Source organism: Lolium perenne, chromosome 5 (genome assembly GCF_019359855.2).
Source record: "Lolium perenne isolate Kyuss_39 chromosome 5, Kyuss_2.0, whole genome shotgun sequence".
Lineage (NCBI taxonomy): Eukaryota > Viridiplantae > Streptophyta > Magnoliopsida > Poales > Poaceae > Lolium > Lolium perenne.
This window is the reverse complement of record NC_067248.2, coordinates 64,946,766-64,960,485: the sequence shown is the minus strand read 5'-3', so window position 1 is coordinate 64,960,485 and position 13,720 is coordinate 64,946,766. Positions and strand designations below refer to the sequence as shown.

General features: G+C 42.3%; 2 protein-coding genes and 1 long non-coding RNA gene across 3 annotated transcripts; 1 reads left to right on the top strand and 2 right to left on the bottom strand.

Moving 5' to 3' along the window:
- Positions 1–2,403: 2,403 nt before the first annotated feature.
- LOC127299364 (5'-adenylylsulfate reductase-like 6) lies at positions 2,404–5,146 on the bottom strand. The gene is made up of 4 exons (XM_051329318.2): positions 4,885–5,146; positions 3,768–3,943; positions 3,545–3,669; positions 2,404–3,108 (listed from the first exon to the last, which is right to left on the bottom strand). Exons 1-4 carry the CDS (start codon positions 5,089–5,091, stop codon positions 2,702–2,704), a joined length of 915 nt encoding a protein of 304 aa, XP_051185278.1. The 5' UTR covers positions 5,092–5,146; the 3' UTR covers positions 2,404–2,701.
- Positions 5,090–11,309, top strand: LOC127303399 (uncharacterized). Its single transcript, XM_071820798.1, has 7 exons — positions 5,090–5,185; positions 6,480–6,600; positions 7,760–9,408; positions 9,526–9,830; positions 9,918–10,614; positions 10,694–10,774; positions 10,871–11,309. Exons 1-7 carry the CDS (start codon positions 5,090–5,092, stop codon positions 11,282–11,284), a joined length of 3,363 nt encoding a protein of 1,120 aa, XP_071676899.1. The 3' UTR covers positions 11,285–11,309.
- A 452-nt stretch (positions 11,310–11,761) lies between these two features.
- Positions 11,762–13,104, bottom strand: LOC127304687 (uncharacterized). Its single transcript, XR_007853497.2, has 4 exons — positions 12,747–13,104; positions 12,394–12,487; positions 12,097–12,264; positions 11,762–11,993 (listed from the first exon to the last, which is right to left on the bottom strand). It is a non-coding gene; the product is annotated as an uncharacterized lncRNA (long non-coding RNA).
- Positions 13,105–13,720: the final 616 nt, after the last annotated feature.

The following is a 13,720-nucleotide window of genomic DNA, read 5'->3' as shown; positions in this document are numbered from 1 at the left end:
GAAGACTTGGACACCACCTCTTGGGGTTCCACCTATATAATGAGGGCCAAGGGGGAGGGGGCCGGCCACCTCAAACACCACCAAGGTGGCCGCACCCCTATAGTGGCCGGCGCCCCCCTCTCCCCAAACCCTAGCCGCCCGCTCCTCCACATCCCGCATAGCTTAGCGAAGCTCCGCTGGACTTCTACACCGCCACCGACACCACGCCGTCGTGCTGTCGGATTCAAGAGGAGCTACTACTTCCGCTGCCCGCTGGAACGGGGAGGTGGACGTCGTCTTCATCAACAACCGAACGTGTGACCGAGTACGGAGGTGCTGCCCGTTCGTGGCGCCGGAACCGATCGTGATCAAGATCTTCTACGCGCTTTTGCAAGCGGCAAGTGATCGTCTACCGCAGCAACAAGAGCCTCCTCTTGTAGGCTTTGGAATCTCTTCAAGGGTGAGACTCGATACCCCCTCGTTGCTACCGTCTTCTAGATTGCATCTTGGCTTGGATTGCGTGTTCGCGGTAGGAAAATTTTTGTTTTCTATGCAACGTTATCCTACAAGAAATGCCAAGGAGTGGGACTGCATGAGGGTTTCATAGCTTCAAGATGGGGGAGGGTACTGAATCTGCAAGTCCACTGGTTGAAGCTAGAATTTGTGCACGCGAAGGACAATAGGACAAAGTACGGAAAAAACACATACCACCCTTCAATAGAAAAGACAATAAGTAATAATTAGTTGGTCTAGATTTTGTCAAAATATACATTAAGCAAAGTTGCACCTTATATTATATTAAACACAATGATATTTCATGAGATTTATGTTTACACGCGGCCTAAGAAATTACAATTCCGTAGCAACGCACGGGCATTCAACTAGTACCTGTAAATGGCCACGTTCACGGCGGCCCACCAAGTGCCGTTTGTGGCCTTTTACGTTCAACGGGAGGATGCAACTCGTCCATCTAGTCCCGTTAGGATAAGCGGTCGGCCGCTAGCCCAGTCACGCTCGCTATGATGCATTCAACGAACACGTACTCCATTCTCAAAAAAAAAAAAAAAAAAAAAACGAACACGTACTCCGGCGTGTTGAATGCCATTTTATAGTAGTTTCTTCACAACAAATTAAAAATAAAAATGTTTACATATAGTTTAATTATGTGCAAAACGATGGCGAGTTCGAAGCCCAACCCTCCCCAATTTTTAGACTTCTTTCCATGAAAATCGTTTTGCATGTTCACAAACTTGATTTTATTTTAATGGGAAAAAAGGATATTTGTTAACCATTTTTATCAAAATCTCCGAATTATGTGAATGTCGACAATTTTGATCCCATTTTAAAATCAATCAAAAAATGTAAAAAATTCTTAAGGTACTTTTATGTGCATTAGTTGAGAAAAAAAACATAAAAAACTTTTTGACAATTAAAATTATGTATTTTCAAAATGGGCTATCATGTCTTGCTTGTCTAGGTCTTTCCTTTTTACCCAAATGATCATGGTGATGGTAATTTTCATTTCACACTTAGACGTAATTTGCCTAAATTGTTCATAGAGGTGCATCTTGGCAAATAGATGTCCCAAAAAGTGTTTCCAAATTCTTTTTCAGAAAGAAATATTTCTATTTTATTTGTTAAAAAATGGGAGTTTTTGTAAATGACTAAAAAATATGGAGTGAAATGACACCACCCCACTTTCCCTAAAATTAGACCCTCTGGGACAGCTAATTTTCAGATTTGACGAATTTTCTCGCTTTCTAATTAGCTTTGTTTCTTTTATTATGTTTCGGTTGATTTTATAAAAGTATGTCAAATTTGAACTATAAAGGTTTATACTTTGGTCTTGAAAATTTCTAACAATCATTTTTAGGTGCCCAAAGTAGTATTCTATGTGATGTCCACAAAATTTTCAAAAGATTCAACCACTTACTAGCTATGAATAGTCATGCCGACAGTTTTGATCCCATTTTCATACCAATCAAAGTAAATGTAAAAAATTGCTTAGGGGGTACTTCTATGTGTACCAGTTACAAAGAAAAAAATAATAATATGACAATTGAAAAAAATATGTGTTCTCAAAATGCGCTATCCTATGTGACTTATCTAGGGCTTTGTACCCAAATGATCATGGTGAAAGCTATATCCATGTCGCACTTGGTCATAATTTGCCCAAATTGTGCAAGGAGGTGTTTCCAATTTTTGTCACGATTTTTTTCATTTTATTAGTTAAAAATGTGATTTTTTGTGAAGCGGCTAAAAGCAAAGATGTGGTGAAATGGCACAACTCCAGTTTCCCACCAAATTAGACCCTATGGGATTCTATGCAGTGTCCGTGAAAATTTCAAAGCTCCTGCTGAAGCCATAGCCCATAAGTGTCGATTTTACACTTTCTAGCACCTGCTGGTACTACATGGAAACATATGCTGAAATGTCTTCACTTTTTATTAGTACAAGACAGATGGAAATACTTCAATAGCAGGTTACATGTTTAAAAATAGTGCAAGGGCTTATGTTGTGTCTCCAGCTGCTCAAAACTATGACAATGGGTACTCATGACTAATGTTACAGTGTGAACTACAAAGGCTCAACAGTATCCTAAGATTTACATGCTACAGACAAGATGTATCACTACATGTTCATGTGAGTTACAGGAGCTTCTACATCCAGTGCAATTCAAACAGTCCGTGTGCTCTTCCGTTTCATGTTAAAATCGAAACATTCAATCCAACCCAGCAGCTCGGGGAGAAGATTGCCCACCAAGAGACACAGAAGCTAGTGATGATGCCCATACCCTGGTGTTCATGGCTCCAACCATGAGCCTCCATTTGCTCCACATCTTCCTTACATCCACAGCTTGAGGCACACATTCGAGCAGCTGAGCCAATTTGGCAAGGACTCCAAGGTTGGCATGTCGGAAGTACTGGGTCCACAAGCCTTTGACGCAGGCGAAGCATTTCGGGAAGAAGAACAGGAATATCCTTAGGCAAATGAAGACTATGCTGAATGCTAGGTAGGGCTCCCTCTTCACAGATTCGCTGAATGAGCCATTCCAAATCTTCGCATATTGTGGGCTTTCTGCAGTCGTGTTCCACTTACGTGGACCAAGATACGCAACTGGTTCTTGTTCTGCATCGGAAAAAATTCCTTGTTAAGACAGAATAAGAGTACAATCACACAATTTCCAGTTTCCTCTTCAAATGGCCAACTAATGACTACAATATCTGATCTAACAATCATAGTATTTAGGCTACAGAAAAATGATGGTAACTGCATCTGTGGATATAACTTCCACAGAAGCATCATTGCCATCTTTCCTAAATAGAATTATGGTTGCCATATTTTACACATATAATTATTGTGCCCATCTTTCATCTGAAGTTCTGAACTATTATTCCTGCCTTTCAAGTTGTGACATTGGAGCTCACAGGCTGCTTCACAGTAAGTTGGTTAATATGTCATACTACAATAGTGTGTATCAAACAATCCATTAGTTGGCTTCTCACTTAAGTATATCAGGGCTACAGCTCAGATATAAATGCAAGATAAATGCTGAGAAGCCTACCAGTAACATCAATGTAAAAGTCGAGCAGTGAGTTGAGATCTTTAGGAACAAGAGGCCAAAACACATATGGATGATGAGCGATTACTATAGTAGGAAGGCTACGGACACCATATCTTGATAAAACTCTGCAAATCATGTAACCAAGAAAATATCAGTTAAGGCCGTCAGTCATATTAATTGCTAAGAAGGATAACAGGAACACCAGTAAGCATAAGGGTCTTACGCTGGCATGACATTTGACTGTTCTACAGCCAAGTGCTTAACCTGTGGATACATTGAGCTAAGATCATCGAAGGTCGGTCTCATACTCTGAGAGAAAGGGCACCATGATGCATAGAAGAGGATGGCAGTGCACTCCGCCTTTTCACCCAACTCTTTGATAAGTTCCTCCCCATTAACCTGCAAGGTTTACAAAGGTGTTGTTCATATTAAGCACCACACAGCCCTACAGACCCAGCTTCATAAGCAGCTGATTTTGGAGTCTACGTTTCATATTATCTCGATATGCCTTATCGATCATATTGGCCTATCATTTGCATCCTCCTTGATTTTTTTTAGGCTTAGTTCCTTGATACATTTAAAATGCTTAGCCCAGACCTCAAAGCAAATGTTAAGCACCGTCCAATTTTAAGTAGTAACCATGTTCAGTAACCAGAGCTATATGAATGCAAGCATCTCAAATTCTCAATGATATTTTTTTACGTTCTGATTAAGTCGTTCTGAATGAGCTTCTGAGCACTAGTACCATAAGCATAATAATAAGTTGCAGAAAAAGGATACACTCAATGACACATTGACACACAAAAAAAACACGAAATCTAGCTGAATCGCCCGGAAATCAGCACCCTGAAGGCTTGAACCACTGAAAGACGCCAACAGATTCCAAACAACTTCATTTCGAGTGCAATATTTGTGAAAAAAAAGCTGATTTATGCAGGATAAGAGCCTAAGCTAGCCACCGAACAGAACCTTCATACTTGTGCGTTGACCAATTGCTAACCACAAGTAAAAACGGTCTACTTCCCCCAGAAATGAAACGGAAGGAGAATCGTCTACCAAATCAAAAGGTTAGAACGGAATCCCATCACGAGCTGACACCAAAATAGCATCAGGATTCAGGAGCTGGGTACTAAATCGTGTGAGCAGCCCACAGGAAAATCGACGGAGAAACAGGAACTCGCAGCAGAGGGAGAAGCGAGATCCGCGAAGAACTGTGCGGACGAATCTCCCTATTCATTCGCACAATAAATGCGCACGCAGACCCCAAAAAAGACCAAAAATTTATGGCCAAGCAATCTTAGACAGCCCCCCTGCCTGGAGCTAGGGTCGGAGACACGCACCTCCTCGGCCGGGTGTCCCTCCGTCGTGCCGCGGCAGGTTCGCCGGAGCCCGGCGACGAACGGCGGCAGCGCCCCCTCCTCCGGCCCCGGGCACCGACCAGAGCGCGCCGCCGCAGCCGTAGCCGGAGGCGCGTGCGGCTGCGAAGGAGCGGAGGGCTGGAGGAGCAGGAGGAGGAGGAGAGGGGCGAGGAGGAGGCGGCCGGCCATGGCGAGAGAGGGTAGGGGAGGAGTGAAAGGAGGACGCGTCGTGGGATTTCTTGGAGGTCAGAAAATAAACGAAAATGTTGCAAATGCAGAGGGCGTTTCCGCATAGCTGTAAATTCGGAGGGCTGGAATGAAAAGCGTTGTATAGTACAGTTGGAACTTGGAATAGGAGTTGGAAAGCCTAGTTTAGGTTTAACCGTTTTTTAACACTAGTTGATGTTATTTATTTTGTTGCCTGAATTGTTTTTCATATCAGTTTAGTTGATTTCTTTCTCATTTTTCCTTTGGCGTTTGTTTCCCTCACGAGGTCAACCTATGAGATCATCGTTAATAAGTTTTAGTTAGAATAGCCAACCATGAGCTAGTGCAACGAGGCGAAGTGGCGGCGAACACCGTTGAAACTACATGCAAGGCGAAGGAAGAGGTCACAAATGGATTAGAACACATGTCATAAAAAATAAAATACAATAGCCTTCATCGGAAACATAGGAGGGCATGACAATAGCATCCACATGTGAACAAGGATGAATATAATGAGAAACAATTATGATGCAACCACTCGTAAGACCAACAATGACTTGAAATCATTATAGGTTAACCACAAGAACAATAGAGTTGATGCTATGAGGGGCAAAAATATCTAAAATGACATGTGGGTTTGGGGGAAAAATGTCTAAAATTCCTTCTTGGTGTGGGTTTGAACTTACACGCACAATATTTGTTTGTCAAGGAGGGAGTACATGGATATTGCGTCCACCTTATATCTGTGAATTCACTCTTATTCTAAATTTATCTAGCTTCTAGGTGCTCGCTCTAAAAAAAATAGATAAGGTAATAATTACTTTTGTCAAGTCATTTGATTAACCCCTAGCTATCATTGTCTTCATCTTGCTCTATATTATGTTTGATATCCATGAGAAATATTTTTTAGTCTATAGACTAATTTCATTGAATTTCACATTTGGTCCTTTCAAACAATAAGAAAATGGAACTTGGATTTTTATATTCGTTGAGGACATTTCAGTAAAATATTAGGATCAATGCGGACTACTATTTTACATATGGAAGAATCTGGAACCTATGAAAAACTTTCCGTCGTTTAAATTAGAGCTATATGCACCATTAGTACCTAAACTTGGCATTCGGGTGCACTTTAGTACCTAAAGTTGCAAAACGTGCGTTAGTGGTACCTAATGTTGGTTTTCGGGGTCACTTAGGCACTAATCCCGTCCAGAGTTGCCACGTAGGATGTTGCATAATAGCTTTCTGATCCTTCCATGAATTTGTAACTTTCCGTCTTAATTTGGGGGAATTATGGGGGGTTATTTTCCAAAACAGCACGTCCACGATACGGCTGTACGTTATTTCCTTTCGTGGCTGATTCTTCGCAGCGTAAACAGAGGAGGCGAAACTACCTCCAGGATTCCGCGGCGATCGTTCCTGTCGTCGTCTCTGCCGAGGCCCCGCCGGAGATGAGGTTCCGCGAGTTCAAGGAAGACCCGCCGGAGTATGGTATGTCGATTCACCATCCCCCGATTTGATTTGTCCGCTGGTACTTTGTAGTGTTCTTCGTCGCTGCTCGTTCGTACGTTTGATCGGGGAAGATTGAGTAGGATTTAGAGGGAAAACTGACAAAGTGAATATGTGTTCCCGCGATGGTCTTGCCGTCTCGGTCGATGCTGTCGCGCGATAGGGGCTTCCTTGGCAGTTGTGTGCGCGCAGCTGTGCGGCGCACTGTAGTGGTGGCACGAGGAGCTGATCGACGATCGGCGTATACAGTAGTGGTATCCCATGGGCCATGATTGGCCTCGGTGGCGCGACGCTCGTCACAGGTTGGGGTTACGTTCTACCGCCTGCCGGCCCCAGGGTGCGGCGATCGGTCGACAGATCAGGCTGTGGCATGGAGGAGGCTGGGGTATGGAGGACGGTCGTATGGAGGATGGTCGTATGGAGGCAGGGGTATGGAGGCTGAGTCAAGATAAACAATGGCTTAGATCTTGTGAGCACACTAAATCGGATATGTATATTTCTTACCAAGACATGCAAGAAAGTATTCAGCTACATGATTTACCTGAGAACCGGCATTGCTCCCTTCGCAAAAAGAGCATATGTTTTTTACCAAATGGTTAGATTAAATCCTTAAGGCTATTACATTTATTATGTATGCTCGTCGAGTCTCCACACTTGATCTGATCAAAGTTAATAAGATACCAACCCATTCAGTAGTACTTTCCAAACAAAATTCAGAACAATAGCTCCGTATTTGCCAGTATTGAAGTTGATATAAATTTACTTATTTTTTCTTCTGGTAGTAGAGTTATGACTATGTAGATCTGATTTGAAACCAGGATTTGGTTAATACACCAGATCTACTAATTATTATCTCCGATAATAATTTTATCAAATAGCTTAGGAGCACCAAGTGTTCATATCAAGACCTGCAGACTGGATTATTTGAATTGCAAGATACAAACTGGAACTGATAGTTTTTATCAAGGAAAGTGATAGCAAACTAATCCTGTAGCTGAATACTTTCTTGCATGTCTTGGTAAGAAATATACATATAATTAGCATAGGGGTAGATCTCAGTTTGTCAATTTCATGTGTTATCTGAATATGTGCATATGTATGTGCAATGTTATCTGACAGAGAGTGTTATCTAAATTTGCAGTTTTGTATCCATCAGAGGAATCGGATCTATTTACTCTTGAAGTGGTGCATAATGGTTTCTTCTGTGGTTTAAGGGACAATCTGGAGTATGTCGTTTCGTCGGTAGATCACTTTGACTATTTGACAGGTGACACTTGGTCTATGGACTGGATGAATGAGATCTTGACAAGTCTGGGCCTTGCAAGAGATGGGAAACTTCATTTGTATTGGTGTTTACCAAACAAGGACATAAGGGAGGGATTAGTTCCATTAGATTGTGATGCAGTGATTAGAAGAATGGCAAGAGCAAGTCTGAAAGAGAAAACACTATGTGTGTTTGTTGACCATACAGATTTTCTTAGGCAGCTCAGGACTGATGTGGTACATAGTAATGCTCCAGTAGCTAACTCTCCTTCTGCAGTGGCTAGACCTCCTCCTGCTGCAGCACCTTCTATTGCATCCAGCAAAATGGCAGCAGCTGCTGTGTCTCGTGCGGTTCAAGCTATATCAAGTGGATCGTCTAAATTGCCAAATGCAGGTGCATCTCCTCTGCCTGAAGCCTCTTGCAGCTCCTTTGTGGAAGAGGGTGTTAGTGGCAACTTGAGACACAGTGATAGCGACAGCGACTTTGAGTTTTATGATAGCGACTACGATGTCGAAGATGGTGATGATGACCTATTTGCTGACAATGTTGACAAGTCTGTGGGTGATAACAATGAGAAGGAAATGGTTGATGACAAAGAGGATGAGGATGCATTAGATGATGAGACCTTACAACTTGGAGAAGAAAATATGGAAGTTTTGAGGAACAAACTGACTGAATTCAATCCAGCATGTGACATGGATAACCCTATTTTTGTTAGGGGAATGACATTTAGTGGGGTTGAAGAGTTGAGAAAGGCGTTGGCAACATATGCTGTAAGAAATAGGAAGAAGATCAAGAAAGTGTTGAATGATAGAAGGAGGTTAACTGCACATTGTGCCGTTGGCTGTCCGTGGTACATGAGAGCAGGCACTGACTTAAGTCATACAGGTGGTTTTGTAATCAAAAAATATGAAGGCAAACACACTTGTGAAGGGAGCTGGCCACTTGAAGCAATTTCTTCCAAGCTTTTGACAGAGAAGTTCATGCATGAGTTTATGGACAACCAGAAATTGGGGCTACAGAGTTTTGCTGCAAAGATCTTGAGGGAATTCAAGATGTGTCCAAACAGATACAAGCTCGCTAGAGCAAGGAAAGCTGCGTTGTTACAAATACATGGAGATGAGGAATCACAGTTTGGGTTGTTGCATGATTATGGACAAGAGCTAAGAAGGAGCAACCCTGGTTCCAAATTTTTCTTGACGACAAATTCAGTAAATGATCCTAGTTCTGGAGAACATAAGGAGCATCTTGCCACTGTATACTGGAGCTATGATGCTTGCAAGAGGGGGTTCCTTGCTGGCTGCAGGCCTTTTATTTGTCTAGATGGTTGCCACATCAAAACAAGATATAAAGGCCAGCTACTGACTGCAGTTGGAGTGGATCCGAATGATTGCATATATCCTATTGCTTTTGGTTTAGTTGAGGTTGAATGTACAAGCAGCTGGGAGTGGTTTCTGACAAATTTGAAGGAGGATCTCAACATTACAAATACAGCTCCATGGAGTATCATGAGCGATAAACAGAAGGTTACTCCATGTTCTCTATTTTTTTACTTGATGTTCTCTATTTTTTACTTACTGTTCTTTACTATGTGCATAAGTCAAATCCATAATAATTGATGTTCTCATTTCTCATTTCTATAGGGCCTAATAAATGCTGTTCAAAAGTTGTTTCCTGAGTCAGAACATAGGTTCTGCGTCCGGCATATGATTCAGAATTTTCAGAGAGCGGGCCATAGGGGAGAAACTTTGAAGAATGATGTTTGGGCTATTGCCAGGTCAACGAGCATCCCTAAATGGAAGAGAACTATGCATAAACTGCAAGTTGATTGTAATGAAGCATTTCAATGGATTGAGAAGTTGGATCCTAAAACTTGGGTGAAAGCTTTTTTTAGTGATTTTCCCAAGTGTGAGATGCTTTTAAACAATCACTCAGAGGTGTTCAATAGGTACATTACTGATGCATGTTTCATTCTTTTAAACAATCACTAGTATTTGTGTTCCTCAATTATGACCTTGTTTTCCATTGCTTGCAGCTACATTCTTGAGGCAAGAGAGATGGCTTTCCTGTCTATGCTAGAAACAATCTTTTACAAGATTTTGCAAAGGCAAGAAAGCAAGCAAAGAGAAGGGATGACCTGGACAGGACGTATATGTCCAAAGATAAAGAAAAAGCTGGAAAAGTTCTTTGAATGGAGTAACAATTGCATTGTGAAGCCAGCTGGGAATTATTTGTTTGCTGTACAAAGCCATGAATTTGAGAAGGAGTACAGTGTTGACTTCAAGAGTAGAACATGCGACTGCAAAAGATGGCAGTTAACTGGCATTCCATGCCACCATGCCATTGCTTGTTGTCGGAAAGATAACATCAACTATGAGAATTTGGTCGACAACTGCTACACTGTTGAGACATACAAAAGAGCATATGCCTACACTCTAGCACCACTTCGAGGTAGAGTTTTCTGGGAGAAGATGAATGCAACTCGAGTGCATCCACCACTGTACACCAAGGTGATGGGAAGACCTAAGAGATGCAGAAGAAAAGCACCTGAAGAAAAAGTGAAGGAAGGAGTGCCTTACTTCACTAAAGCGGGAACCATAATTCACTGTTCCATTTGTGGGAAAAGTGGTCACAACAAAAAGGGGCATCAAACATATCTTCTTAGTCAGCAGCAGCAAATGGAAGGAGTAGTTTGGGAAGATGAAGAAATAGACATTCCGTCCATTGTAGAGGTAGTTGTAATGATGCTCTTCCTACGATGCTTCTTACTTAATTTGCAACTTCTAACATTTCTGATTTCTATTACTACAGCACATTTACCCACAGTCAGCCAATCCTGATCTTGATCCTACAAATATACAAGAGAGCATGGTCTACAGAATGCAGCAAAAGGTGCACCATGGTCTTCTCATTTTATTACTGCTATATATGTTCCATATTAATTGAAGTTGCATTAGATGATGATTTGTTTCTGTCATCTCATTGCAGCAAAACGAGCACATGCCAGCAAATAGAGTTCTAGGGCCTTTGCCTGAAAATGAATTCATTGCATCTGCTAGAGACAGTATTCCACAATCTACAACAACGGTCACAACTGCATCAACAAGGGGGAATTTGAGAGCAAGAGGAAGAGGCAGGGCAACAGGAGGAAGAGAAGCTACTACAGCTGGAAGTAGAGGAAGAGGAAAAAGAAATGCTACAGGTCATGGTACTGTACATGCAACCACAAGTAGAGGAAGAAAAACAAGAAAAACCAATTCTACGGTTGGTAATGCAGATGCAAACACAACAAGAGGTCACACCGGCATTCCTGATTTGAATGATGCTATTCCTGAGCTAAATGCACAGGAATGGCCTCTCAGTCAGAATGCACCACAAGCAGATGATGCATTAGATGTCTAGTTGTTTCCATATTCAACCTGTAATTCTCTTTATTTTCATTCACTAAAATCCCAGGTCATGGTACTACATCACAGTATAATTGCAGTTCTTATCAGTGCTCTGATCTTAACTGTCTGCGGAATAATAGTGTACTGGTTGCCCTGGAATAATAGATGTGCAGATGGTTGTTGCATGTCCTCTGTTTTTTAGTTCAGTTCACTGTCTGCATTCTTCAGTTAGTTCATTTTACTGTAGCACACTGTAGCAGTCTCCGTTCTTCAGTTAGTTGCGTACTCTTGTTTCTGCTAAATATATTCACAATACTTATGAATTGAAACCAGAATCCTCTGTATTTTCATGTCCGTAAGCAGCTGTGCGGCCATGGATTATCCATAGAAACAAGTTAATCAAAGAAAGAAGCTGTGCACTTCGATTGCTCAGGTTCAGCAAATTTTAAAATAATCATCATATTCAGCAATAGAACAAGCCCAACATTTACAATATATTCAGGTAAATTGCACTCATTATAGACATACTACAGCATTACACAACTACCAACTACACAGAGGAAAGCCATTTCTTTGTTATCCCTATTTCTCATATCTTCTATGTGATTTGTATGCAACATCTTGTTCTCTGCCTTCAATTTGTCGACCTCAACCTGCACGTCAGCTAGCTTCCTTGCAAGCTTCTCCACATCTTCTTCCTTGTAGGTACTCCGGAATTGGTTCTGCAAATGAGCGCAAGAAAAACAATGTTCTTCAGTTAATATATGTGCAATGTTAGCTGAAACTGATTACCAGACACGCACAACCATCGGAATTCATGCTCACCTCCGAAACTAACAGTCAAAATAAGACATAAGGAATGCTATATATCTGACGGCATGTTAGCTTAGCGATGTGGTGCTTGACTGTTTCAGTCCAGATGGGACTCTTCTTTTGCTTGCACTGACCAGCGTACACAGCAGGGGCTGCCACCACCCGTAAGACCAGCCCGTACTGTATCAGCACCAAAGAAGAGCACCGCACACACCGACAAGATGAAATGTTTCAGCACGTAGCAGCTCCATGTAGAGTACAATAGAACAGAAAGGAAGAGATGGACAGGTTCAGTTATAAATTCGTTACCTCCCTGAACCGCACCAGGAAGGGAAGACATCCTGTTGAGGATGCTCTTTTCATGACGAGAATCTGCTACCACGGTGTGAATGAAATCATTGGCCTTCAAAACACACAAAAGCAAATGAGGTTCAGAGTTGGTTAAATGAGCAGATCAAACTCACAAACGTCATACCTGGATGATAGCGACAATTTAAGTAATCTATCTACTTTACTTGTATGATTTCTAGATATGCAACATAGAAGTTTCACATGTAGCTCTAATTAAACTCCCAAGGAAATCCCTGGAGGTGGGGATTCGAGATGTTTCACTGGAGGTGGGGGATTCGGGAGGAATCGGGAGCGAGAGGGTAGAAACATACACTGGCCGCAGACTCCTCCTTCGCCTATTAACGCCGCCGGCCTGGGCAACCGCCTCGAGGTCTCGAATCGGACCGCCGCCGCCGGGGATGAACCTTTTGTTACGAGCGGCTGCAGCTCCGGTCAACGGATCGGCTGAATTTTTTTCTTGCCCCAAACACCTCAACTCTGAAACTTGGATCAAAATCCCCACCCGGCTGCCTCCTTTCCCCTCAGATTAGGACGCCAATTCTTTCCTGGCCTAGCATCGATTAGCCTTGCCTCATAGATGAACGTCGGTATTGGCCCAGGGATGAGGACGCTCGCGAGCGTGGGGTTCTGATTTGGGAGTGCGGCTCAAAGGGAGTGCGGGGAAGAGCAGGATCCGAAATCCAAGATTAGGTACTGCAGGGGTTTTTTTGCAAACATTAAACTGACCTGGCGTGAGTCATCATCCCTCGTGGCGTCTCAGGTGGCAACTCTGGACGGGATTAGTGCCTAAGTGACCCCGAAAACCAACATTAGGTACCACTAACGCACGTTTTGCAACTTTAGGTACTAAAGTGCACCCGAATGCCAAGTTTAGGTACTAATGGTGCATATAGCTCTTTAAATTAATATGGCCGCCACCTTCAACGAGAAAACGCATCTACCGTTGAACCTCGCCTTTGCAATTGCCACGCGTTTAGTTGCTAGCTACTATGCTCCTCTTTTCTTTATTTCTTCTTTAAAGAACACGAACGCTCGTGGTTCAATTTGCTTGCCACGCTGCGCTGTAGGCCTGTAGATAGAGCTGCAGGGATAAAGCCGAACACGTACCATATAATGCACATTTGACTAATCCTCTCTACTTTCTATTTGGCCGCATCTTTGTACGGACGAGTTAAGTAATCTTCAGTATTACAAAAAAAATTAAGATAAATATCTTCATTCAAAAAATTAAATATATGGAAAACAAGAAATCTAATTTTTTGCATGCACATTGTCCTGTCATAAT

Excerpts from the sequence above, each read along its gene's own strand:
- LOC127299364 (XM_051329318.2), bottom strand. The coding sequence starts at position 5,091 with ATGGCCGGCCGCCTCCTCCTCGCCCCTCTCCTCCTCCTCCTGCTCCTC. Across the intron at positions 3,670-3,767 it reads CAGTCAAATGTCATGCCAGC|AGTTTTATCAAGATATGGTG; the intron begins GTAAGACCCTTA and ends CATGATTTGCAG. Across the intron at positions 3,109-3,544 it reads CTTTTACATTGATGTTACTG|AACAAGAACCAGTTGCGTAT; the intron begins GTAGGCTTCTCA and ends TTTCCGATGCAG.
- LOC127303399 (XM_071820798.1), top strand. The coding sequence starts at position 5,090 with ATGGCGAGAGAGGGTAGGGGAGGAGTGAAAGGAGGACGCGTCGTGGGA. Across the intron at positions 5,186-6,479 it reads ATGTTGCAAATGCAGAGGGC|CGTAAACAGAGGAGGCGAAA; the intron begins GTTTCCGCATAG and ends GATTCTTCGCAG. Across the intron at positions 9,409-9,525 it reads TCATGAGCGATAAACAGAAG|GGCCTAATAAATGCTGTTCA; the intron begins GTTACTCCATGT and ends TCATTTCTATAG.